General features: G+C 37.7%; 2 protein-coding genes and 1 long non-coding RNA gene across 5 annotated transcripts in view; 2 read left to right on the top strand and 1 right to left on the bottom strand.

The window, feature by feature from the left end:
- CHLSN (cholesin) overlaps positions 1–27439 on the top strand; it is a 121315-nt gene that overhangs the window by 21977 nt on the left and 71899 nt on the right. The window lies entirely within an intron of this gene.
- On the top strand, positions 2537–8701 carry LOC139804091 (uncharacterized). Its single transcript, XR_011729268.1, has 2 exons — positions 2537–2672; positions 3142–8701. It is a non-coding gene; the product is annotated as an uncharacterized lncRNA (long non-coding RNA).
- The window catches only part of GPR146 (G protein-coupled receptor 146), a 47461-nt gene continuing 40350 nt past the window's right edge, over positions 20329–27439 (bottom strand). The window contains exons 1-2 of one of the 3 annotated variants that reach the window (XM_071760900.1): positions 25011–25227; positions 20329–22270 (exon numbers count right to left, since the gene is read on the bottom strand). In XM_071760900.1, the coding sequence (XP_071617001.1) occupies positions 21222–22226 (1005 nt within the window). In that variant the 5' untranslated portion in view covers positions 22227–22270; positions 25011–25227 and the 3' untranslated portion in view covers positions 20329–21221. Of the gene's footprint in view, positions 22273–24630; positions 24815–25010; positions 25228–27439 lie in introns of those variants that run through there. The other 2 variants (XM_071760898.1, XM_071760901.1) reach the window with 2 other exon arrangements.

Below are 27439 nucleotides of genomic sequence, written 5' to 3'. Positions count from 1 at the left end.
AGCATATCCCCTTAGTTAATTTTGACAGCATGCCTATAAAAATATATGCTCTATTTCTTCTGGAACATACTGTTCAAAACTAGGTGAAGTCTGGAACTGTGCAACAGAGCTGTTGCTGGCATAGGGAAAAAAAGTCTCTGAGCAGGGAGATTTTATCCTTAAAATACACTTACATTTATTAATTATTAAAAAAATATTACTTTAAATCTTAGCCAAAGCTGCTCTTTTCTTCTTCATATCAGACTATTTTAGAACTGTTTCTGGGGACTGTTTCTGTCCTTGCCCTATTGTACATGTGAGTGTTTGCCCTCATGTTCTAGCTGCTTGGAAGTAGATTTTCTCTAGGACTACAAGTTCATTGTCCTGAATTTTAATGTAAACTCCGAGTAACTTTATCAAGAATGATTTAACAAACATTTCTGTATTGCTATAAGTTATATTTATAACTATGTGATTTATTGTTCAGCGTTTTTAAACCTCTTCTCCCCTGTTTAACTTGGTTTCATCCTATTCAATTCTAAAGTCTTTCTGTTGTACATAGAGATTTATTAATGACAATACCATCCAGAAAAGAGTCTGTTTTTTTCCCATGTCAGTAGCCATGGATAGGGAAGAGACCAGAGTACATTTGCTCCCATCTCACAGATAACATCCAGCAGCTATGCCCAGGAGTACTCACAGACCTGGACACAGGTTCATTGCTGACAAGACATACTTGTTCCCAAATCCTGGATCTGACAGTGGGCCCCTCCAGGTTTTGTTTCTCTGAGGTGTTTGGTTGTGGTTGTGCTTTATCTGTGTACCTTGCTGAGTGTATTGTGAACCATCCTTCCAGCCATGGTAACCTTCAGACTCCTCATAGGTGCATTATTGTGATTCCCTCACCAGTTTCCAGATCCCAGCCAGCATTAGCCAAGATTTACTGACCAGTTTTTTTTTTAGGCACCTTTAACAGCAACTCAGGACTCAGAAGCAATGCAATGTTTATTCTCTCATCCTGAAATGTAAACTATATGGAACCAGGCAAGTAGAATCCTTCATGCACAATTGCCAAACTAGAAAATAACCTACTTATCCATGGCACAGCTGAAACTGATATTTTGTCTGAATTGGAATAAACAGCTTTCTGACATACTCTCTCACTCTAGCTTTTTCACTTACATACAAGCCTTACAACTCAGCTCTTCAAACTTCTTTCTGCAGGGCTGATACTTCAGTTCATATTGTTTAATATCCCTCTTTTCAGGTGCAAAACAAACCCCCTGATGCCATCTGAGAAATCCTTTCACAAATATGAAATTGGCTCTTGTATTCAAAGAGATGATCCTTATCTACGTACTTCCTTTCTGACCAGCTTCCATAATGGTCTGTTTATATGTAGTGTTCTTTAATCATCCATCTGTTCATGCTGCCAGCAGATCAAAATTGAACAGGAAACCAGGCTGACATAATGCAGTGCTGACATCTTACCAGTTGATTTTTACATCTTGCAGAAATGTTGGTCCTTGGAGTCACAGGGAGTGAGACTACGTCTTGCCCTCTATTTGCACGTGATCTGGTCCATGGGCCATAAATTTCAGTACTTGGATATCTGAGACCATGTCCATATAGCTTGATACTAAATCTATATATAATGTATTATTATATCCTTTATTCTTCCATTCAGTCACTTGTCAGTTTTTTGCAGGAGATGTTGCTCTTCCTCAATCAGTGCTCGGTTTCTCAGTCTCAGGCAGCCCGTGCTGGTTTGCACCAGCTCTCCATGCAAATCCATCAGGAAGACCTTCCAAAGCACACAACTGCAGACATACCAATCAGTTCTGGTACCATCTGAGTGTCATGCAAAGACACGTTTAAGCATTGAAGTGAATTCTTCCAGATCCCGTCTGATCGCTTGAGTCTTCCTCACCAATTCACTGTATTTTTGTAACTGTGCAATCTAAGTCCACCTCTTCAGCTAACACCTCGTACCATTTTACACCTTCCATGTTCCTCATTTCTCCACCTCTAGGAAAGGCAAAGCTGAAACAGAAGTCAAATCTGTGAGATGGCTCCTGGCTAATTTTGGTTACAATGTGCTTGATGCAAGTGTTTCAAACCTTGCACCTACACCTCAGCCAGGGCTGTGTCTAAATTTCTATACCGTAGATGTTTTATTCTCTGTTTCAGATTTTTTCCCCATTTTGCACCATTTACCATCTAATGAATTGCCATTTAAGTGTATACAATGTTCTTATCTTGTCTCCAGCAGAGCTCTGAATTCAACTGGGGCTCTGCTTTTGCCTTCTTAAAAAAATTCCTCATTTATACTGTTCTGAGCTGGCTTTTCTCTTTTTTTCTTTTCTTTTTTTGTTTTTTCTTTGGTTAATATATTATTGGATGTGACTCACCCAAGGCATGCATGCAGCTTCGTACTTCTGAATGTACTCATCAAGAATGGCTTAAATCAATAATTGCTGTAAGTCTTCAAGCAAAGTTGAAGCTGAGAATACATTAACAAAAAGCCTTCATTCTTGCACAAAGTTTTAATTAGCCATCCTGTTGATCGTTTCAGTTCAGTGCCTCACAAAGGACCAGAAGCTTTCCCTTTATGGACCAGCGTTTCCATTAATTTGAATATTACTTTTTGGGGCACCAGAATTCTGACAAAAACTTTAAGGATTCCAACAAAGGTATAAGAAGAAAACGAAAAAGGGGAAGAAACACGCAGTTGGTTTGTTACAGGTGTTACAGTAGACTAATAATATCACTATTTTCAGGATTATAATGAATTCTTAAGCCATATTTAAGTGCTGCTGCTACTGGAATTTACAAATGTTATAAAAATAAGTCGTTTGTAGGGTAAGAAGTAAAAAAAGGAAGCACGCCTGAGAAAATGCTTTGGCTGCAGATTTTTACCTTTGTTCAAAGTTGCTTTTTGCTATATCTATGAATCTTTGCTAGGGCAGTGATATTATTACAAAAGCACACTTCTAGGCAGCAGCACCTGTCTACTTAGCTTTGAAGGAACACAGGTAGAAAACAGGCAATTTAAATATATATATAAATGAAATAAACTCCAAACAAACCCCGCATGTTTTCTCATAGATCACTGCAAATACTAGAACTAAATTTATTTTTTTTTCTTCCAGTACTTCTTAGCTGTATGATAGTCCAAGTTTGGGTTGTAAAGAAGGAATATTTATCCTTTCTTGAAGAAGTAAAATCCAAACCCACAAAGAAACTAAAAATTGAAGTGGATGAACAGATCTTCAGAACAGCAAGTGTTACTGAGACCCAGTTTCGTGGGTCAGAGTTGTTGCTGGTATTTCAAGGTGATTGCTGGCAGTGTCTTCCCTTCGGCACTTGCGGAGGACTTTAAGTATTTCATCTCTGCACGGTTTGTGAAAGCAAAGTATAAATACCAAGCTAGCACAGCTCTCACAGAACAACACTATTTCTGCAATATTCATCACGAGTTCATTCTTTGGAGTTCCACTGCTCTTCTGCAGTTTGAATGTTGTCCTGAAGAGAATCATCACGTTATAAAAGAGGCGGCAGATAAATATTGTAATGTTTATAAGGTAGGCAGCAGGGTAAGCACGGATGTGCTGGTGTAAGGCTGGAGCTTCAGGTGCTTCTTTAGCAAAGAGCACAGTGAAACAGAGGATCTGAAGAAAGGATGAGATTCCAAATCCAAAGGTGAATTTAATGATCTCGTATTCAGGCCATGCAAACAATGGATCTAACTGGCAGTCTGTTTCCAAGCTGTAGTTATCTGTGCCAACCAGTACTGCTTCAGCCAGTGACAAACAGAAGGAATATAGAAGAACTATTCCAACACACAAAATGGGTCTTTGGGTTGCTTTGCTGAGAGCAGTCCTTGGTGGAAATCTCTTGAGTAACAGTATGAGAAGCATCAAAACCAAAACGTAGTGAGAATTGAAATAGCTGAAGTTGAAAAAAAATGACAGTACATTACATGCAAGGTGGGTTGCTTTTAAATAGTCAGGTCTAGGAATGACAGTAAATGATAAAAGGATCATTATAATATTGCTAATGGTGAAGTGTAAAAGATGGAGGTCTAAGTTTTCTATGACTTTGTACTGCAAATAATTCTTTATGAAAGTGACCAAAATACATATGCCAGCTATTAATCCTGTTGGTACAAAAAAGGCAATGTAAAAGTGCATAAGTCTTGATATGATGTTTTGAGAAGCTATGAAGGCTTCAATTTCTTCTGGGGAGTTGAAAGCCAAGTTCTTGCTCGGGTAACCGATCCACGTCATGTTGTGAGAAGTCATCTTTCAAACTGAAATGGAAAAGCAAGGTGAAACAGATTTTCACGTACAGTTTGTAATGTCTCTGATTTTTGTGTTAACTACTATGTGTGGTCAGGAGTGCAAACCATTTGTTCAGAATAAATGCAGTAATATTACATTCTTATGTTAATTTCAACCCAGCTGACAGTGTCAGAGCTCACATTGCATACTGAGGAAAATGCAAAGATAATCACAATATGAGGCAAGAGGCACATTCCTTCCTTTTAGTTTTTTCTTCTTTTCTGTTCTGAAGAAAAGCCTTTTAGGACTGCAGTCTGTACTGACAAGCCCATATAAAATTAATGTGGATGTTTAAGAACTGTTATGAACAAACTGCTTTCATGCTACAACATCTTTATACATTAATAATGCTGTCATTTTTAGATGTTGCTGTTGCATAACAGTGCAAAAAATGCTGCTTTTTCATTATGCTTGGATATGAGAATGATTCCTGGTGCATTGTAAGGCTACTGATGAAGTTTTAGCAAGGAGTATTTTGTAGAGCTGCATTAGAATAATGTGGATAAGGCTGATATGACTAATATGTGGATGTTATTGTTCTACCACCATATAAACATTTGGAGGATCTTTTTTTAAGCCAGAAAACATTGTGGGAGAACATAATATCTACTCAATAAAAACTGAGTGTAATAGGATATAAATACATACATTTTATAGACTGCCTAAAAGCATAACTAATTCCCTTTCTCAAAGAAAATTTCAATGTACCTTTTACTGGTTGATTCAGTAAATAACATTTCTTTTTAGTTACAAATGATATACATTTTTAAATATGAGATAATGAACTCCCTATTCCTAATGAATTTTGAGTGTATGATTAAGCATTGTCCTTACTACTGCAAAAAAACCCCATTACGCATACAGGCATTTTTACAGTGCATAATATTGTTTTCTGAAGAAAAAGTAATCCTTCCTGTATTCACAAGGATTTAAATTATGTGTTAGAATACCATTTAGTCTTTCTACTTTATTCCATTTGATACAAAGCTGCTCTATAGCAGCAATGTGTACAGGCAGTACATGAGGCAGAGAGAGGGCAGTGGAATTGCAGAAGTTTCTGTACAACCAGAGCTGAAACAGAGAAGGGATACACTGAGTTGTACATAATGCATTTTCCATAAAGGGATTCTAGGGGTGTTAACTCTTAAAGTGAAAGTAAATTTAAATTGGTAAAGTTCATAAAGATACATTAATGTTTTTAAGCAGTGTTCATTATAGATAAGTCAGTGTCTTAATACTGTTTGACAGTTCATTTATGGTTGTTACCTCTGACACTACTTCATATTTCTGATATTTCTAATCTCTCCTCAAAATTGGAATTCTAATACTGGTTTTAATTAGAAAAGTTGACTTATCAAAGTGGCTTTGATTAAGTGTGTATATAATCTTACACAATTATAATTTCATTTATATAAAAACCGTGTAGTAATGTTTTGATTCAGCAGGGTTCTTTGTAGCCTTTTGAAGACTGAATTTTTTCCTTGACAGAAAGGTTATTTTTAGTAAGGTTCCCTTATGGAAAGGACTGACACACCCAGGCAAGTTTTTGTGTGACAGGGACACTGACAGGAGGGGAGAAGCTCTGGTCAGGTTCTGGTTGTGTTCTAAGCTCTGAGCTAGAGTACACCAGGTAGGAGAGCACTGAAGGACAAAATTGGTGGAAGTCTCTGGGACAAGTTAAGAACCAATATAATTTTGAAGATGAAAAATTGTTAAATGTGAACAATCTTTAAAAAAATGGAATGGAAATTTTTCCAAAGGAAATGGATATTGGGAGGAAATATTGTTGTCTTTTTAACTGAGGGAGTGCATCTTAAATGGTTGAAGTAGAGCTTTTGTTTCTGTTCAGTTGATTTTTAATATGAACACTAAGAAGGGTCTGCTCAAAATGAAGAACAAGAATAATTAAAAAGAAAAGCCCCAAGCCACAGACATAAACCATCCCAGCTGCAGTCAATGTTGACCTTTTGTATTTCTTCACGCTGGTGATTTCTAGATTTTAATTCCAAAGTATGTTTGGAAATATAGCTGATCAGTCTGATTTCTAAATTATATTCCCTGCTTAACACTGAAGCATTGAGAAGGGAAAAAAAATGTAGGGAAGGTCTCATTAATCAAGCAGCAGCAGCAATGCTCTCTACTTCCCTTTGGCTCTGTGACTGAAAGTGATCTATTCAGTCTGTGCTATTCAGTCAGCTGTAGCCATGGAGCTGCTTCTGATTTCCTTCTGCTGCTTTCATTTCTCTTCATTATTTCCTGGAAATCTAAAGAGCATGAAATTCTAACTTCTGCAGTTCATCTCTTCTTAAATACTCAGGAAAAATCTCAGGAATTAAGGCAATGGTGTAAGTCAAATTTCAACCTTCTATTCGAAGAGAGATTTGAACCTTAATCTGGGGAAAGTTGGGTACTTTGTGGTGGATAAAGAGAAGGTGGAACCACTTGAGCATCTGCAGAAAGCTGCTTGGTATCATTCCACACAGTAGCTTCAGGAGGTTAAGAAATATTTACATTTTGAGTTCTTCACTCAGAGTCTCCCATGTTACCTCCTGGTCCCATTGGGTTTTTCAGGGCTGAACATTTGAATTTATTTCTGTCATTTTTTATTACCTTACCGATAGCTTTTACACTATGGACCAAATAACCATGCTGACTCTCCTTGCAGAGAATCTCAGAATAACTCAGCAACATTTGGCTTTCATGGTAGAATAATTGCAAAGGAAACAGAGGACATAGTTTTGGGTTTCACAGGCAATCATATGGCCCTACATTAAGTTACAGGAACATCAAGAAGCCAAAATTTGGATGATTTTGCTCAGGATCTGGCCTTGGTACTGACAAAGGGTTCACCTTTGACCATCGTGTGATATTTTTTACTTTATGTAGCTACTCTTTGGGCATTTAAGCCAAAGTAAGGAACATAAGGCTTAGTTCAGCCTATTCCAGTAGTTGCAATTTATTGTGTAAGAAAAGTCCATCATCTTGGTGTCTCCTTCTGTACCCACCAGTCTGCATGTTGTGATATTTTAATGATGGGCCAATATAGTGCACAGAGAAGCCTTTGATGTGTTTAAGCCTCATTTGTCATAGGTGTCAAGATGAATGCCTGAAATAGGTTCAGGTGGGTTGCAACTCTTGCTTACAACCACAGACCATTATTTAGCATTATTGTTAAAAAATAATGATGTTAATATTACTTTTATTCTCCACCTAGACATTGTTATTCTAACCTAAGTATGTGTCTTTTTACTTACCTCCTCTGGGGAGGGATTTAAACAAACATGATCTATTCAACCTAGAATTAAAATACTCACTTGAGGGGAAATAACAGTGCAGCTGTATGTGTATAACTATAATCAGTGTGACAATTAAAATTCTGACTTAGGGGAAAATTTCTAGGTGTGCTGTTTTAAAGGGAAGCAGGAAATCAATTTAGGATTACCTATGTAAACAAAATTTTTCCAAAACAAGCTGTTTGCAGCTTTGCTATGGTTAGTGGGTATGAGCATAATTCTTGCATGAATTCAATAAAGGCTTCAGCGCAGAAGGAAAAAAACACCTGCTAGCAGTTTGTAGCTTATTCTGAATTTTTTTTGGTAGGGCAAATAAAATTAAAGTCAACATTGTAGGCATTAATCTTTTTCCCCTTTAAGTTGCTCCAAGACATTTTTATTCTGCTTTAAAAAAAATCACGGTGATAATTTCAGATTGTTTTCTTATTTGGTCCTGTTGTCTCACAAAGTATTTGAAAGAGAGCAGATAGTAGTTTTGAGTTCAGATTGTGTCAAGAAATGTTGTGTGCAGGTGGATGCAAGCAAATATACCTAATACTTCATATGAGCTGATGTGTGTATGTTCTCCTCTAACATGGCCACACCTAGATATGTATTTCAGACATCCTACAAATGTATTTTCTTGCAGCTTTTTGTCTCTTCATAACTATTTCAGTGAAATTGGAGGATAGATAGCACTTCATTGCTCATCACCTCATGAAGTTGCTGCATTATGGTTTTCTAGCAGAGATTATAAATTGGACACCATCAAAAAAGTCTGACTCCTCTGCAGCCTCTGCAACTAATTGATTAAATATAGGCACAGATGGCATAACCTCTCTCTCTATTTGTTTACCTCAAATGGAAAGCTTTAGAGAGTCTGTAAGGTGCTCATCTGTCATACAAAGCAACTCTTACAAATTGTAAACCTGTGCAGTTTTAAAATTTTCCTAAAGCGTTGATTCCTTGCATTAAAGTAAATACATGTCTAGAATAATAAGGAGTTGAGGGAGGTACAACTTCTGCTGTAGTAAGATGAACTTATTTGCAAATTTTTATAGACTTTTGTAACACTAATTTAAAGTAAAAAGGTACCTTACATGGGAGCAGCAGAGCACTGGAGGGTGGTTTATTTCTCACATCTTTTATTTAAGAATCTCCATGCAGCTGACTAAATTTTCAGCCAAAAAACTTTCAAGTTTCCATCATTAAAAAAAAAAAAAGGGGGGGGGGGGAGGGGAAGCTGAAATGTATTACATAATATTCCTCTGCTTTGAGGAAAATCTGGTATTTCCTCAATTCTTTTCTGGTTCTTGGATTTATTGCAGGGGCATCCATTTTCTTGCAAAATGAAAGTAAAACTCATGTTCTTCTTTATGGGAGGCCTGAATCCTTTACTCTTTTAGTGCAATCTGTCAGCACAGAGTGCAAACATCTCAAGACCTTCATGAATTTGAAGTCTTGAAGCATACTGCTACATAAACTGACTTTGTTATTTCTGCTTACTTGCTGGTAACAGAGAGTAATACCATGTCAAAGCTCACCTATGTTGAACCTATGGCAGAAGCTGGGTCTATTCTTGTTTCTCCTAAGGAGAATTTATGAGGAAAATTTGCAATATGCTACTAGCATTATGGTTCATCTGCATTGTCACACCAGGATTTTCTCTCTGCTCCTTCTCACTTTGTTTCAATTCACTATCATTCATGCTGTAAATCCTTAGCTTCATACAGATTCACTGTTTTTCTGGGGTAGCTTTTTCCCCTCCCCCACCCCCTTTTTTTTTTTTTTTTTTTTTTTCTGGCCTCTTTCTGGCCCTGTTTCCCCACTATCATCCCCTCTGCCTTTGGTGTCAGCACTTAAAGCAAATGTTTGATTTTTCCTTTCTGAAGCACAGCAAATACGTTATCCTTCACTTCCAACAGATGGAGCTGGGCAAATGAGCACACTGTTCAGAAAGCAAGTTTAAAAATAGCAAGTTGTGAATAGACTACTTTCAGTACCCAGGGTACTAATCTCTAACCCCACTGTGATGGTTAACTCTTGCAAATGGAGAGCCTGGTTTCAAGGAAACTTTTCTGTTTATTTAAAGTTTAGGAATAAGAGCTCCTAAAATGGGGAGTTTCTGCCTGGCGGCCAGAACTCGTTCTCTATAAAAGGCTTGGCAGGGCAGTCTTACTGTACTCTATCACCAGCCTATAGAAAGGAAATATTCTTTCATCCAGTCACAAAGCAAAATGCTTAATATTCCTTCTGAAACTTGGCTCTTGGTGGGTATGTCTGGCATTGACCTGTGAAAACACGGTGCATAATTTGGGGGCTAAGGGATAATATCTACATGAATTTGTCCCTTCTGTCCTTAAAGCGTCTGCCAAGTTAAAAGATGGGGAAAGGCTTCAGTATATGCAAGTCTGAAATGTAAATTTTTCTTGTCATTCCAAAATTCCTACACTTTTCCTACACAAATATACAAGTATTTGAGGTTGTATAGACTTAAGAGATCCTTCCCTTGATTTCTGGAAAACTACCAGCTCTGAAAAACCCAAAGCTTTAAATTTTACTTTTCCAGAATGTAAATGAATCAGCAAAAATAATCTTCAAGCAGCATTGCTGACGTGTTTCCTGTCCTATACAATTCTTGCAGGGTGGTTAGGATTATGGAACAACGTCCATCTTTTAAAAGACTTCTCTGAAGCAGTGGTTGGACTGTCTTGTCCAGACCACTGAACAATATTTCACCAGCGAGCTGCCGCCGGCTCAATGGGAGTTAAGGACTTACTGGAAAACACTCTTCACATTTACTGTATTTAATGCTTTGCTTTCTTATAAATTTCAGCTTTCTGAGTATGTTTTCCATTTCTACTTTGTGTAGACCAAATGTTGTCAAAGAAGGAAAAACTGAAAAAGGTTCAATTATAGCTTTAGCTTTACAATTTGAGCCTCTTGTGATGAATAAAACATTGCACAGTCAAAATAATATAAAGCACTTACCTTTTCAAGAAAATGTTCCACAGATAAAACAGGCTGAGACTTTCACTGTGAACAGTCAGATGAACTGTAATTATTGTTTGGAGCATATAGCCCTTGTTATTTATGTAGAAAGCAGGGTGTATATATTAAAATAACTTCTTTAGCTGCCGTGCATTGCGATGAAAAATCCAGAGGCTTTCTGACTACAAAAACATACAGTTCTTTAAAGGAAACAGGAACTTGGTTTCAGTCATTCAAACCATACACGTTGCATGTTTAGCAAACCTATGGTTTCATCATGTGACTTTAAAGTTCAAATTATCCTCTGCAGTGAGATATTTTAGAACAGAAAAGCAGTGTTTGTCCCAGCCATTTCTAAGTATGTGAGGCCATCCAGTGAAATTTTTTTTTCCTGTTCATGAAGTAATCCTACCCTTACTGGCCAGCCTTTGTGATTACATTTTTTTCTGCTGTGCTGTTTCAAGTGTTAGAGGTCTAGAAAAGGAAAAGCCTGTTGAATAAATACCAAGTAAGGCCCCTTGCTTAACAAGACAAAAACTAGATGCAAAAGTAGTGCATGTCAAAAATATTAAGATCCCTGCTTAAAAATAGGGTGTATTTATATTCTTCCATGGGTCTTGGCTCTTGGAACACTCCCAGTATTGTACACATGCAATAAATTATTTTTCCAGATGCTCTGCAATGACCAGGAGGTGTTAAAAGACACGACTTTGAGGCTGTAGTATGCTTTGAGTCTGACTCATCATCAGTCTTCTTAGTGACCATGTTAAACAGTGTTTTTAAAGCTTCAGATATAAATAAGCAAGAAAGGGTTGGCTCATAAGGTTTTTTTGGTGCATGAAGCCTTTCTGTCTGGAATGCATTGGTAGCATCATGTTTTCTCATACCAGCACACGGAGAAGAACATGTTTATTGCAATCTTTTAATTCTGACTGCACCCTTTGTGATTATGAGTAAAATGAAGGCAAATTAAGAGCTGCACTTAAGGTTGAGGATTCAAACTGTCCTTTATAAAAGGTTTAAGCTATTCTGAGTTAGTTAGCAATCAATCAGCAAGGAGTAACTCAAGTGAAGATAAACCCCAATACAGCAGTGTTAAGACTACATCTCCTGTTATTTAGTAAGCACTGGTCTGGCAATGCAGTGTAGAAAAGCAGAGCTGTAAAGGAAAGAGAGATCAAAGAGAAAGCTCCCATCTTCAAATTCACATTAATATTTTAAAGCAGTGTTTTATACTTTGACTGAAACCTGTATTAAGCCTTATTATTTGGTGGTGTTTAGGGGGTAAGAACATTTATCATACCCCCAATCAGGAGAAGTTGCCCACTGCAATTTCAGAAAGTGGATGTAGGTTCAGAGAGTCACATCAGAAAGGATCCCACTTGTTACAGGGGAAGAAACTTGGCTGCTGCAGAACTTATTCTTCAAAGTTGACAGAATAAATTGAAAGCCAGAAGAGAAAGAAAGGTTAGAAAATCAAAGTGTCCGAGCTCTGTATTCTTCATTCTGTTTAGACCATGCTGATTCTGCTCTTTAAAGCCGCAATTCTTGCATCATCTTTGGAAACAAAAATCTTTATCTGATGTATATTAACAGCTACCTGGTGTAGTTTTGGCAGCATCTTGCTGTGCATTGTTAATGCATTACTAAAAGAAAAGCAAGGTATTGCTGTTGTGTGACCAGCTGTGTCTTTACTTGAACAATAAAACAGTTTAATTTACTTAAATGATCACAGGGTGCAAGTCATGAGAACAGTGGCAAACAGACTTCTGTTTTTTTTTAGTTGTGTAAGTGTTTCAGAAAGCTGCAAAAAATGGTTAAGTGTGTTTGGGATGCTGCAGAAACTTACTAGTGATTCACAGTTTCTTATTGATTAAAATATATTTGTTTAGATCCTTTCAGTGGCAAATGATGTGTGACAGTGATGTCCCAGATAGAGGCAGGAAAGGTAGAGGCTGCAGAACTAAAGCAGTTGTGAGATGGTGTGACAGTATTTAGGTATTGGTTGATAACACACCCAACACCACCAGCCACTCACAGTCTATAAGGGGCAGTGTATAGCACCTTGTTTATTTTTTAACACATTGTTCCTATGGCAGAATAAATACATCCAGTACTGAGTGACAAATGTTGTAAAGGAAGCAGATGTGAGCCACATTTCTCTCAACCAAATCCAATAATTTTTTAGTTGACCCATAATACTGATGTGTTTAGCAGAGTACAGATCCCTGACAGCAGGTTTCATTTTAAGTCAGGTTTCTTTCTCTCATATACAAGTATGCCAGATCAGAGAAACTTCCCTCTCTTCTCTAGCAAACACTTCTGGCTTGTGAGATGCTGAAACCGTGGAGATTTCAGGTTTTTTATTCTCTGGATTAATGCAGATCCATCCAGTCAAGTATTCAGGAGATGGTGGATCCATCCTGCTCACCTTCCTTGGAACCACCCCGATGAGTTGCTCAGCAGAGCTGCAGGACTCAGTCCTGGGCTCGGTGCAGCCTCAGACAGCCACAGTCAGCAAGGACAGAGAGCAAAGGCTGCAGAAAGCTTGCAGTTCATCTCAGGATTGGATTGGATTGCTCCAGGGTAATGATTATTGTTAGGGAGCTAATCCTGCAAAAGAAGCCTGAAGTCTGTTTTTAGCCTACGCTGTTCTCTTTTGCTCTTGGTGAACATGTCATTTCTTGTTTTTTCAATGTCACTTTATTAAGAAAACCATCCCCGTGTAGTATGATAGGATTTTTTATGGAATATTAAATGGATGCTACTGCCCATTCCCTAGTGTATTATGGTGAAAATAAATTGTTGTTTTACTGGAATTTTGAATTGTGAAATAATCTACAGTTATTTTCAAAGATTTGTTTTTGGAAACTGCCATGTATTTCCATCTTAATTTTTCCTCTAGTGTTGTTAGGCAACCAAGACAATAGCTTGAGTGTGGGCTATTAGCCACAGAGTTACTCAAGGATTGCTTTGACTGAAGGGCTGAATTTACATATAGGGAGCTTTTCTTGGTGGCATTTTCGTACCTGAAGGCTACTTGTATTAATGCAGATTCCTGAAAAAGAAATCTTTAAAATAAGAGCATCTCTTCTAAGGTATTTGTTATATTGATGCACAGTTGCCAGTCACTCTAAAATTATTCTTCTGGAAAGCCTTTCTTTTAATTTTATGGATGTTAATCTTTTTTTAGTTGACAGTAAGTTAAAAAAATCTAACAAAACAACAAAACCACAACCAAACAAAAAAACAAACCAGGGAAGCTGTACACAAAACCAAGAATTGAGAGCTTGAAGAAACTTAAAGGAATTTTACTTATGGATAGATTTTAGAATTAAAAAAGCTTTTAATATCTTTATTATATTATATTCCTTGGGTGTTTGGTTTTGGGATTTAGTTTGAATGTGTTTTGTTTTTTTTAAATTGTATTCAGATGCTTATGCTGATTTGTAGGGTACATGGAGCTGTGTGAATCTATAAAACTTTATAATCTTATTGCCTCTGCTTTGGACTCTATTTGGATAGGGTTAAAAAAGTTGGAGATGTACACATAACCACTGGTATTAATAATTACCTAGGCCTGAGAGGCTGGTTGTAAATAAACATTTCTTCCTTTTATTCTAGAACAGCCGTGCTGTGTGATTGCTGCCTTCACATCTCAGGGTTGTTTACCCATGATTCAGTATTAGTGATTTTATGTTGGGTTATTTGGGCATTGTTTGTAATGTAAGTTGTTTTATAAACAGTATTTTATTATTATTACTCTACAGTAATGTTTCTATCCATCACAAAATAAATTCCTCAGTGCGAATACATGATTTAAGTAAATCAGCTCTGAGAGCTCAAAAATTGCCTGTATTTCCAGGTAATATTCTGCCTCTATTAAAGAGGAGAAAAAAGCTGTTCTACTGGCAGGTTTTATGAGAGTTGGTCTCTGCATAGCACTGCAGGTGCTAGAACAGTTATTTAATTGCACATAGTCTGCCCTGAAAAATTTTAGAAACCTATCTATTAATTAACTGTGAAATCTATTTCATTGTGAACTAGTGAAACCATAACTTAATTAGAAAGAATTGCAATGCTCTGGAGCTGACTCGGAATGACACTTCCTTTGATCATCTTTGTCAACCACAATGAACATTACCAGATGTTTCATAAAATAATACAAGAAACATATGCTTTTTTAAATATTTTTTTTTCCTTGTGAATAATCAGACCTAATAGCCTGGTTAAATATCCTTCTGTTAGGTGCAAACCCAGAATTAACTATTGCTGAAATTTTCTTCTTCCAACAGAATTCTCTTACCTGCCTCATCCTTGGTGCAGCAGTTTGTTGTAGAAGTTATCATTGATTTTGTTTCTTTTTACAATACTTGTAGCAGAACCCTTGGAGCTTGCAGACAGGACCAGCTAGTACAAATCTGTATTTAACCAGAAACTGGGACTTTTTCGTAATGATTAACTTAAATCCTTTAATTAGTTTTACTGATCCTGGTGCTTTTGGGAACTGGAGAAGTATTTTGTTAGTGACCACCAGATGGAGTTTCTAAAACAACTTAGAATAACTGCTGGTACCAGTGAGATCTGTGATAAAAACACTTCAGGAGATGAATTCTGTGGTTTTGAAGACTTTCTCCACAGTTGAGTGCTTTCTCTTCATTGTTAAGCAGAATTATTCCTCCTTTTGGGCAGTGTACTTGCAGGTACAGTTCCTGAAAGATGTCTCCATAATCATAATTCTGTTTCTTGTAGTATTTTTCCTCTCTCCAGGTCTCTGAGTTTGGAGTATTTATGCTGCTGCTTATTTATCTTTCCATATAATCAAGTGCTTTTAAACTAGATAAAATGGATTAGCTTTCTGGATTTTGTTTTTTTTCTTTTAAAGAACCTTCGGTAGGAAGTGGGTTTTAAAAAATGTATTTGTATGTTTCATAAATACTCTGATAAGAATCTGGTGTTTTAGAAATATTTTATTTTCATGGTTTGTCATAACACAAGAATTCTTCTTGCTGTAGACTGTGAACAATTTTGGTAATTCTTCTAATTAAAAGTGCCAGTTCTTTAGAGAGAAGGGATATAAGGAAATCCCATGGACTTCCAAGGTAAGGAAGGGATTTGATGGGAAGAAAGTAGAATGACAAAGTGGATAATAAATTCTCTTCTCTCCTGATGGGTAAAGAAAGTATTCAGCATAAATCAAAGTGTTTTGATATATAATGGAAAACTAAAGGAAATACAACAGAGGAAACATTTCACACTTCAAATTTGTTGCCATGGTGATCTGCACAGCTGGTTTTCCACATTTTGATTGCTTTCACTTGGAAAAAATATTGCATGAGATTAGCTAAGAAATACAAAAGGTTTCACTTACTAAGAAATTGCAAAAATTAATCTTAGAGCATATGTTTCAGATTCATCAGTGTGTTGAGCACTTTACAGCTGCAGAAACTTAGGGGAAAGTCAGAGTCCTCACCTGAGAGCAGCACTTGGCCATCTTCTGCTTTTGTTTCCTCTGACCAGTCCTGTGCCACTCCAGCCTGAGCCCTGTGCCACTTTCATTTTTAATAAGCAATGATAAAAAGGGCTTTAGCTATGTCCTTAAAGCAAAAAAACCCACAACAATTCAACTGAAAAAAAAAGAAAAAGAAGTGTTCCATCCCTTTGAGTTTTTACTGGTAGAGGCGTCAGAGTTTCTTGGCAACTTTGGGGCCTTTTTTCCTGTTGTATGATAGTTAAATGCGTATTTTCTGGGACTGCTTCTGAACACATTTGTCTCCAGTGGTGTATCTATGTACTGACAGAGAAGGGGCAGATTCTCGTGCCTTGCTGGCCTGGTTTGTACCACTGGCATCATGATTTGGTGACACCTGAGCAATTCCTTTCACTTGCCTTTCTCTAGGAGTTCAGCCCTTGCACCCTCTAGGTTTGTTAACTTGCTTCTTATTTAATAGTTGTTCTTATTTAAGATCCTTCAAGTCGATGTTGTAGAAAAGGAGTTTTAGGAACCCAGATGAGAAACAGCCTTTTTATGGATGGTGGTTGTGTCTTCATGCTCTGAGGAATGAAGCGTCAGAAGTTGTTACTCTGCATTTGTTTAGAGATGCTGCCTCTCCCAACAGAGCACCAGAAAATACTCTTTAAACCATTGTAATGGCTTCTTGTCAGATACTAGGCTTTAATTAAATGACTAATATTGCAACATCCATTTTCACAGTTGCCCTTTTCATTTATTTCTAACACTTAACACTAAGAAGTGCCTTGGATTAAGTTTTTCTCCTTTAAGAAATCCCCCTATAACCACTTGAAATAGTTTGCTTTTTCTTGTTGTCTGCCTACACTTTAAAAAATATAAAGGGGACAAGTTAATAATTTTGAAAGTATAACCAAGAAAACATTTTCATATAAAGTAACTGCTCCATAGTGATTCATCTTTTGGTTACTGCAATAAATATGTTATCAGAAATATTTTCTTAAAGCCAAATTTTCTTCAAAATGCCAAAGGTATGGGTTATTATGTTGTTCTGGAAAGCAGGAGAATTTCTGCAAGGACCTGATTTCCAAGATCTCACAAAGGAGAGCAAGTGACAAGGACATGGCTGATGCATGCATTCATCTCACCAGCTTTGTATTTCTGTGCTGCAATGTTACTCTGTCCCATTAGTTGCAGGATTCTTTATGCTGAGAAGAGCTGGGGCTGTGTTCCTTTTTGTTTTCATTCCCAGCACACTTCACACTGATGAATAATGAAATTTTAATTATGGCCTAGAAAATCGGATAATTTAACACATTTGATTTGACATCCCAGTTATGCAATTTGCTAGGTTTTGATTCAGTGAAGCAACATAAGTTTTAACTTTGCCTATGAGAGGTTTTTACTAAGAAGGAAAAAAAAAATAAAAATAAATCCCACATCTTACCAACGAGATAAACTTTATTGCTTTTTATTGGGAATTAATTTTGAGTCAGTTGTTTCCTTGGAGACTTTGCAGAAAGTAAATTTCTTTATGAAGGCCACATCTATTTTAATAGACCAGAAATTTTCCAGGGGTTGATCAGTTTTTCATGAACTGAAATTGTATCTTCGGAGACCAACTCAAATTTGATTCTCAAATGAAAACTTTTGAAACTAGAACCTCTACCAGGCTAGTCAACAGGGACTTGGAGCTGGCTGTGTTAATAATTTAAGCAGAAGCAGAAAGCAACATTTTTTTGTTAGTTCATTGATTTGATTTAATTGGCGACTCAGCAAGAGGGCTATAAGCCACGGATCAACTCAAATATTAAATTTAATTTTTTGAGAAAATAACACTGTTAATAATGGCACTTAACTAGTGCTTACTTTCTAATATACAGTATATACATACAGAACCATACAGTGCACCTTACTGTTAGGAGGTTTACATTTAAATGACACACTTCAAGAAATAATTTAATAAATTCTTTGCAAAATCTTTTTTACATCAGTAGGCTGCTTTTTATCTTGCATATATACAGTATTTTATTCATATTTATTTAGATGTGAAATAGATAAGCCCCTGTTTACAGTCATAAGATACCTCAGGTATGGAGAGGCCCCATTCTTGAGAACTTTGTATATTGAAGATTTTTCCATAAAAGTTCTTCCATATTTAGGATATCATGTATTTTTCTAAGTATTTTAACACACTTGCTCATCTACTGTTTTTTAATAAATATTGCAAAGTTCTCACATTTTGGGGTACTGCTTTTTAAGAGATACCATGTGAGGGTGCAGGTTCAGAATTTCCCTAAGGAAATAGCAGTCAGGCAGCTCCATGGCAGTTTCTTTGAGGCAACCAATATATCAAATTAACTCTTAAAAGCTGAATGGATATCAGTCTTGTTTATGAAATTATTAAAGTTGTATGATTGCCATCACATTTAGTATAATATCAAGGATACATGTAAACATACTTAACTCTGCTGCAATAAAATTTTAGAAAAAAGAATAACTTGAGTTTTCAAGGGTAAGTTATATAAAAACCAGTTCTTTCTCCACCTCTTAAATAGCAGCTTCCAGTTTCTACAGAAATCCATTGTAATGTCAAATCACTGAGTAAGATTTGGGCCATTGTAAAGGAGACAGTGTCAAGGAAGAAAGTGTGAGTGGTACCAAGTGTACAAGCCCAACCATGGGTGGGAAGAGGAGCAAACACCAGAGAAAAGTGAAAAAAAGAAATTAAAAAAGAGACGAGATTTTAAAGCAGGAATTTAACATGGAGAGAAAGGAACAGAAAAAAAAATGCAACAGTCCAGTTAGCAACAGAAAGCAAGAGGTCTTCAGAGAAGGGGGAAACAGAAGTAAGGAAGCAACATGAAAGTTAAAATTGTACTTAATGCTGGCTGCTCAGTCACACAGCCCTGGCAGTGTCTCAGTTCTGGAAGCCTCTGTTCACACCAGATAAGCCAGTTCCTCCCTGCTGGAACTTTTCCTGCCAAATGGCACAGAATTTCTTTAACAGATTTTACATGAGAGATTTAATGTGGTGCATTAGGAAATCTTATTTTCCTCGCATGGGAAGAAGAGGAGCCTATTTGCTTGACAGTTGTAAAGAAAGATTTTTTTTTTTTCTTAAGCATTTATGTGTGGAAGTGAACTTCAGTGTTCCAGATACATAGAAATTTGTAGAAAACTTCTCCAGTTAAGGGGGGGGGGAAAGAAGGAAGGAACCCAACCAACTGAATGGTTTACCAAAGCAGCCAGTATTGTGTCAGCATAGAGGCACTGTAAATTAGCCTGTGAATCAGACACAATAATAAAAAAATACTTCGTTCCTTAACATGGCTTTGATCAAGTGGCTAAAACTATAAAATAATGTGATTTTGCTGGAGAGTTTTATGTGGAGAAAATGCCATAGAAATAGAAGATTTACTGTGGAGGGTATAAAGGTTAAAAAAATGTCAATAAAACACAAACCTCTGTTTTAGAAAGTAAAGATTAATGGAGGGTTTTCCAGCAGGTAGCTGGTAACTTAAGAGATTCTTGTATCTGAAGACAGGCAAAGATGGCTATCACAAGGAAGTACTTGAATAATGATGGAGAAGACAGGAAAAGGCTGTCCCTTACCTACTTCTCATTTAGAACTTAAGCACTGTCACATTAGGCCTAAGAATCAGCTAAGATTGTATTATAAGCAATGAAAAAGGTTAAATTCTGGGTTTGCTCCATTCTTTTTCTATACCAGGGGCACGAAAAGCTCTTTGAATAAATCTGTGTGGAATTTGAGTTGTGACAGATTGAGCAACAAAACCATTCTGCAGTGTTGCAGGGTAACAAAGATCTCTGAAAATCAGGAGGAGTTTAGGAGTTTAACTTCCACCCCTCCTCTGTCATTAATGCAACAGCAGCACAGGAACATTGGGTCAATGTTTTGTAGTTTCTTGTTGTGGATAACTTAATTTGCTTCCGGTAGCATGTTTGTCAAATATTACTCAGTATATGAAATAAACAGGGAACACAATCTGGATTGGACTTCTTCATCCCCACTGTGAAATACAGAAACTCTCCTTTTATTGTGTATTCAAGAATCACACCGAGAAGCACTCTGTTTCTGAGAGGCCAGCAAAAAGCTGATGCTAACTGGGATTCCTGTAGCTTACTCCTATTTTTAAATCTTGTATATATTGAAGGATTCTGTATGGTTTCCAAACCTCCACTGAGGTGCTAAAGATTAAAAAGATTTTAATTTATTTGTTGCAAACATATCCCTTAAAAATACAGAATGTTAATCATGAACATATTTATTTTTAAGATAATTACTCTTGTTACATGAACATATGTGGACCATAACACTTAGCCAGACATTCTTTACTAGTTTAATTTTGATTTAACTTTGTAAACCACTGTATCCTTCATTTTAATATGCGGAACAAACATCTCTTGGTTCCCTTAGAATTAGTTAATAAATATTTCTTAATTCTTGAAATGTTTTAGGATGCAAACATAGCACTGGAGAGATAAAACACACTTTTGTTAATTGTTATCTCTAGAAAAAAAAATCAGTTTACCATAAATGTTAGAACTTTAGTTTGTGTGAGAAAATAATTTCTGAAAATGGTAAATGAAGCTTCTTTTAGAGGAGATTCAGTGACGGAAAAAAACATTAAATAATTTAATTTATAATTAACATTTACTACTTGGACATGTATAATTGGATGTGATCTTTAGTAAAGATCATCTCTATCATCTTCATTGAAAAAGGTGATTTACTTCATCAAGGAGAGCGCTGTTACTTCTCTGTACAGAAAATCAGGTTAATTCCTTTTTCTGTACAAGATACAAGGTGCTGTGTCTTCAGTCAAGACTTCAGTAAACTGCTCAGTGATTTCTTCAAACAGGAATATTAGAATGATGAAGACAGAGTTTAGGCTTTGTAACCAATTCAGTGCACTGAGAGTATCAGATGTCCCAGGCATTACAGCACACAGCCCAGAGCCTCAAACCATTCACTATCTGAAAATTAAGACTGGTTCATTTAACTGTAACAGAAAGCTCCCTCCAACCTCATGGCTGGGACTTTCCCATTAGAGACTCTGAGTGCCAACACAGCAGTATCCCAGTCCCAGTACTGGTATGTCCAGTACTGCAGTCACAGAGCACCAGAGGGTTTTTTCATCCCTACGTCATAACTTGCTGTACTACTGTGCGTTCATGAGAACACCCTTGATTCCCACAGTGTATCTTCTTAAGCAAACGTCGTAATTTGTTGGGGAAGTTTTTGTTAATGTATCTGTAGAGCAGAGGCATTACAAAGCTGCTTGAGAAAGCCAAGAATTTTGACAAAATCTTGGTAAAATGCAGTATTCGTCTGGAATTTTCATCTGCAATCCTTCCCTGTGCACTAGTGAAAGTGCTTACCAAGAGAATAACATAATAGGGTGTCCACAAGGTGAACTGTGTACAGACTGTGGCAATCAGGAGCCTGTGTACCGAGGGATCCAGTCTCCCAGTGTCCTGATCCAGTGGCGTGGCCTCTTTGCGTATTCGCAAGATGAGGATCAGTGCATAGAGCACAGCAACAGCTGGGACAATGTACCCGATGAAAACCATGATGGCATCTGCTGCTTCTTTGTTCTGCATCTTGGAACATTCGATTATTTTAGTCGATACGTGATTGCAGACGTAGAACAGGAGAGATGAAAAACTTGTAAGCATGGCACCACCCCATATGAATCCACAAACGTGCTTGGTGTTGTACACACTGGACATGTAAGTTCTAGGCAGAGCACGCTCGATGTAGTAGTCCAGGCTGAGTAACGTAGTAGAGTACATGGTTACTAAAGAGGAGACGTTGAATAAAATAAGCAAGGTAATATAAACTTCATTGTTAGAACTCCAAACGGCCCATTTGGTGTTGGCAAGACCTAGAAGATACATCGGTGCCAAAGCATTGATGATGAGACCAGCAATGGCAATGTTGACAAAGTAAACATCTGGCATAGTCATAGTAGCTTTGTTATAGAGGTTAACTAGGACCAGCAAGCCATTGTAACAGAGGCCAATTGGGAAACACACGATGAGGTAGAGTAGGGAAAAGATGGAAAGCACAAGGTGGAAGTCATGGCAGAGATGCTGGTCCTCACTGTTCTCAGTACTGTTGTTTAAGGTTTCACAGCTCCACATAGTGATTTTAGCTCTTGTTCCTTCTCTGCTGGTCACCAGCTTTTCTGTGGAGAGAAACAGGGAAAGTATTGTTGAAGTATTATATTGTAAATGAAATGCAACGTAGTATGGCAAAACATTTTAGAGATTATATGCTTCACATAAGTGATCGATTTAAGGGTAGAGACTGAGATGTCTTTTGATCTCAGTCTAGAAGAAAGTCATCTGTGATTCAAAATTTTACGATTAGCAAATGTTCTGAAGTTTTAATTTAAATTAAAGGAATGGCAAATGAATGGATACAGGACACAACAGAAGTAAATAGTAAACTGTGTAGTTTAAAAATTAATACTGGTGTAATGTATATGAAGATTAATTTAAGGTTTTAAAAATTCTTAAACAACACCTTTTTATATAGCTTGCTATAGGGGGAGTTGCTGAAGAACTTAAAGCTATAAGTTGAAGCATAAATCTTAGCAGTAAGATGGATAACAGAGTTCTCTTAGGTGTAAAATAAGGTTTCTCTCGAGAAGACAGTTTCTTAGAAGGCTCATCCAAGGCAGTATAGTGGAAGTATAGTGGATCACTGATAAAACTGACAAACACCAGAGGAAACTGGGAAATGAGGTGAAGTTGGGTTTGGTTTTTTTGTGGTGGTGTTTTGTTTGTTTTTTTCTGTTGTTGTTGGTTTGTTTTTGGTTGTTTTTTTTTAATAGGTCAGTTTGTATTCAGACTTCCAACCTATAACTATTTAGTTCTGAAAATAACAATGGGCCTCTGTAGTCTAGGGAACCTAATATCAGGGCAGCCTGACTCTCCAAAAAGGAAAGAATTAGCTATAATTTCCTCTCAAAATAGCTTGAATTCTTTAAAAAGTATGTTGGTATCAGCAGCCATTGTCCAGTTATCTTTGCTTTATTATCAATAGGGAGATATCATTTTAACTGAAGTAAGTAATCTTAAAAGCAATAATGAAAAAATCTCTTTCCAAACTGCAGAAATATGGAAGAAAAAGCCTGTAGTACAACTCAAAACATCCAGTCTTAAAATCATGGTTATTAATCCTGCCAGACCATTTCTGGGACAGGGCAGAATTTGTGCAGCAGGTCACTTCCCATGGCAGCCTGATACCATCAGGTACTCAGCACGATTTTGTGTGCTCCCCTTTGAGGACATACATGAAAGTCTAAGCACACACACCTGCATTCCTTCCAGAGAGAGAACAAGATTTCATCAGGTCCACAGTAAACATTGTGCAATTAAAATGAATGTTACCAGACAACATGCTACTCCATGAACCATATGGCTAAATTATACAGCATGGGTTTTGCAAACATCCAAAGACATGTGGTTGCATCTCTCTAGTGCAAATCCTTTGACACTTCAGCCATAGTACAGAACTTGTTCCAGAATCATGTCAGATTCAATTTTTTTTAGAATTTCCACACTGCAGTTGTTTTGCGTGTGTTTTTTTTCTAACTACCACAACCTGTGCCAGATATCAGGCTAAAAATACAGTCATTCTGGCTGGGCAAACAAATTTTTATTCCACTGTCGTATGTTGGATTTCCTCAGATAAGGCACTGCTCTGACTGTAACACAGCTGCAGTTCTATTGTTTTCAAAGCTTTCTTTCACCTTTGTGTAAAACCATACTTTTTGTTTGTTTTCTTAGATCAGTGCTTTAGCTTAGTACTGCAAATGAGTAGGGAGTGTATCTTTGTTGTCTTTGAATCCTTACACTGATTTTCAATGCTGAAACCAACTCAGTTCAGTTTCAGGAGGCATCTGTTTTTAAGAAGGCTGTTTTGTTTGGTTTTGCATTTTTTTCTGAAAGAAAAGTTGTTTTGCTCTGCTGAAGGCAACCAGAATTAAATCTCATTGAACTGTTACGACTTGATTCAACCAAAGCAGCAGACTGGAACTAGATATTGCAAATAGATGCATTACTGTGAGTGCAAGGGTGACTAAGCACAGGCATGGTACAATCATGTAATTCCATTATGTAGGTTTATCCTTAAGCATGTAGCTTTGATTACTCCAGACTGAATTACATCAGCCACAGAATACTTGCCTGTATATTGTTTCAGAAGATCAACAGTCTTTGCTACCATGTTTTGTAGTGCAGGGGGATGTCTGATTTCACAAGGACTTTTAGTTATTGCCCCCTTTTTCTTTACATAACAACAGTTAAATGAGAATTGTGGTTCAATGACAGCAATGGGAGGCAATATTCAGTGTGTTAAATAGTAATCCTAGGAAATTACAAAACTTCTGAAAGCAGCAAAAATAAAATCCAATATAAAGATATTTTCTTAAGTAAATCTTTTGGTCGCTTCTAAAGTCCCAGATGAGGGTTTGGGGTTTTGTTTTGGGTTTTTTTTTGCCACTAACATAGAAATCACCCACTTGTAATTGTCACTTACCTGTGAAGGCACTGAACCTGTTAGCTGTGCTGTGGAGGCCCAGCTCAGCATTTCTTACCCAGCCGTCTCTTTTGTCATTTTCAAGGCAGTTTTGTCGGCTGCAGCAGTTTGACCACCATCGATCTAACCCGCTTTCCATCGATCTAAACCCCTCTCCATCGATCCAAACCCCCTCCGCCCGTCCCCGGGAGCCGCGCAGCCCCAGGTGGACTCGGTTGCGTAAGTGCCGGCTGCAGTCCCCTTGTTTACAGCGGGCTGACTCAGCTCCCCTCCTGTCCCTTTCCAACGCCACATTTCCCATTAGGATCAGAACCCAGGGAAGGTTGGATGCCCCTCCCTGCTTGCCTGCCTCCCTCACTCCCAAGCCCGCAGCCCCTTACCTTCCCGCCGCCTCCTACACCCCCCGGTGCCGCCGGACGCGCTCGCCCGGGGTGGGCAGCGGAGCGGCGGCGGGAGGGCGGCTGCGGAGCCCCGGCTGCTTGCCCTTCGCCAACATGGTGCTCGCCCGCCGGCAGCCGGTTCCTTCTGCCTCCGCTGCACTTGTTTTTCCTCTCTTTAAGTTACTCACAAGTTTCTGCTCGGCTTGGCAGGCGGCAGGCCCCTCCCTTTCCCTGTTTACAGCCAGTTTCAAGAAGTGGGAGGCTGCGCTCCACGGGGGGCGGGGGGAGCGAGCTGGGAGAGCCGGGCTCGCTTCAAGTCTCCGCTTTTCAGATTTATGGCTTAAAATAAACGGGGCTGCCCGACAGGCAGGTTTGGGGTGGTATTGTCATCTGTGCTGGGGTTCTCTGGGGACACTGGAGGGGTTGTTCCATCCCCTCCCAAGCGCGATCACCATCTCACCTTCCAGAGCGTGGGTTTTATTTTCAATCTGGGATGAGAATATATAGCTTTGAGGTTTCAGTTCTCTATAGGCCGTCCATCCTGAACAATCAGGATTTAAAAATGACCGTGTGACGAAGCTCACAGGTGCTTGTGCTGCTGGGGGAGGGAAGTTAGCTTGTAATACAAGCTAGAAAGAAGTTTCTGAGCGTTTACTTTGAATTTGGAGGTTGTTCTGGTGTTGTGACACAGCAGCATGATGTGAGCCTCATTTTGTGATAGTGTTATGGATTCCACTCTTTTTTTTTAAATTCGAGGAGGCAACTGCTCTCAGGGTGTTTGCACGTCACTGGCACTGCTGCGTGTGCATTCTCTACACCTTTTAAAGCAATAATTTCCTGGAAGAGCTTTTGAACTGTAGGTTGATAATTTATCCTATACTGAATTTTCTGCTGTGGTTGTTCTATTGGTTATATGGAAGCTCCTCAGACTAATGAACTAAAGTTACTACCTTCATAGGATGTTTTTAACTGATATTATCAACCAAAACCAGGAGCTGCCTTACTTTTAAAGAACAATTTGCCTTATACTTAGAGATTCTGGGGGCTTATTCTATAACAAATAAACAAATAATCCTTTAATTGAAAATTGAGCAGGTGTTCATGGAACAAATACCAGAGAAATGGTAAAAAGGGTTACTCGGTTTAGGTTGAGTTGCTTTACCTGACTGCAGTTTGTTTTTTATCAGGCAAAGTACGTGCTTCTTGGTTTGTATTTAAAAGTTCATTAGGAATATTGTAAAACCACTGTAACTGGCAGAAAATTCCTACGTTCATATTTGATATACTCCATGCACAGAATTGCTGATGTGCTCTGGTTAACTCTGTGTTACAGAGTGTCACATCAAGGCTCTGCTATCTCAAAACTTTCAAAGGACTTTGTTCATTGCAGGTTCACCAGGGAAACAGCTGAGTAGGAAAGGTATTAGTATTGAAGGGCTTCTAGAGTTCTAAGACTTGACCAAAAGCCACTTCCCTTAAATCTCATAAAACAACGTGGTTTTATTTTAATAAAATTTTGCTTGAAGTACTTAAAAACTTCTTCACACGTACTTAATAAATATTTTACAAAAAGTTAAGAGCACTTAGTGGCAAAGATTATTTTAGCAAAGATGCATAAACTAAACTTTAATTAAAGAGAAAACTTGAAGTGGTCCTTAGTGGTATTACAGAGTTCATAGCTGCAGCCTGTTTTTTTCAGTTATTTTCACTCATAATGCATTACTCAGTTGCAGAGCAGGTTGGTTAACAGTTTCAAGCATGACCATTCTACTCTCTGATTACTTTTATTTGACTTTAGAAACGCCCAAACCTTTATTCAGCTGTAGCACTGTCTCTCACTTTGATTTTTTGTTTAGATAATAAAAGATTTGTCTGCTTGCTCTGTTATCATCTATACATGAAATAGCTATCTAGATTATCTAATCTCAATAGGTGTTTTCACAAGCTGTAATATCATTACAAACTGTATAGAGCTAATAAAGCTGTTGCCAAGAAGGTAAATCTCTAAAAAGGTCTCAGACTCATAGAATTCCAACAGGAATTCCTGCTGAGGCTGAAACCCGAGGGTACTGCATGGGGGAAGGCTGAGTGCTGTGCAGAGCTTTGCTGAACATCACAGCTTTGCCTCAGACCAAGACTGAGAAGAAAAAGCAAAAAAAGACCAAGCAGAAAAGCTTGGCCAGAAGTGTTGCATATATGCATAAACCATAAGTTTGTTGGTCAGCTACTCCTCAGTTTGCCAGGTGTTTTTTGAAAGTGAATTGCTGATCATTATTTATAGATTAATTCCTGAAAATTTGAGTAATGGATGACTGGTATTTCTGGAAGATAACGTACCTGTGATTAGTTGTACCTCAAAGGGAACACATTCTGAACTCTCAAGTGTGAGGGAATGAAGTGTCAGGCTGCTGCTACCTCTCAGTCTGGGT

This window comes from Heliangelus exortis, chromosome 17 (genome assembly GCF_036169615.1).
Source record: "Heliangelus exortis chromosome 17, bHelExo1.hap1, whole genome shotgun sequence".
NCBI classification, from domain to species: domain Eukaryota; kingdom Metazoa; phylum Chordata; class Aves; order Apodiformes; family Trochilidae; genus Heliangelus; species Heliangelus exortis.
This window is presented reverse-complemented; position numbering and strand designations above follow the sequence as displayed.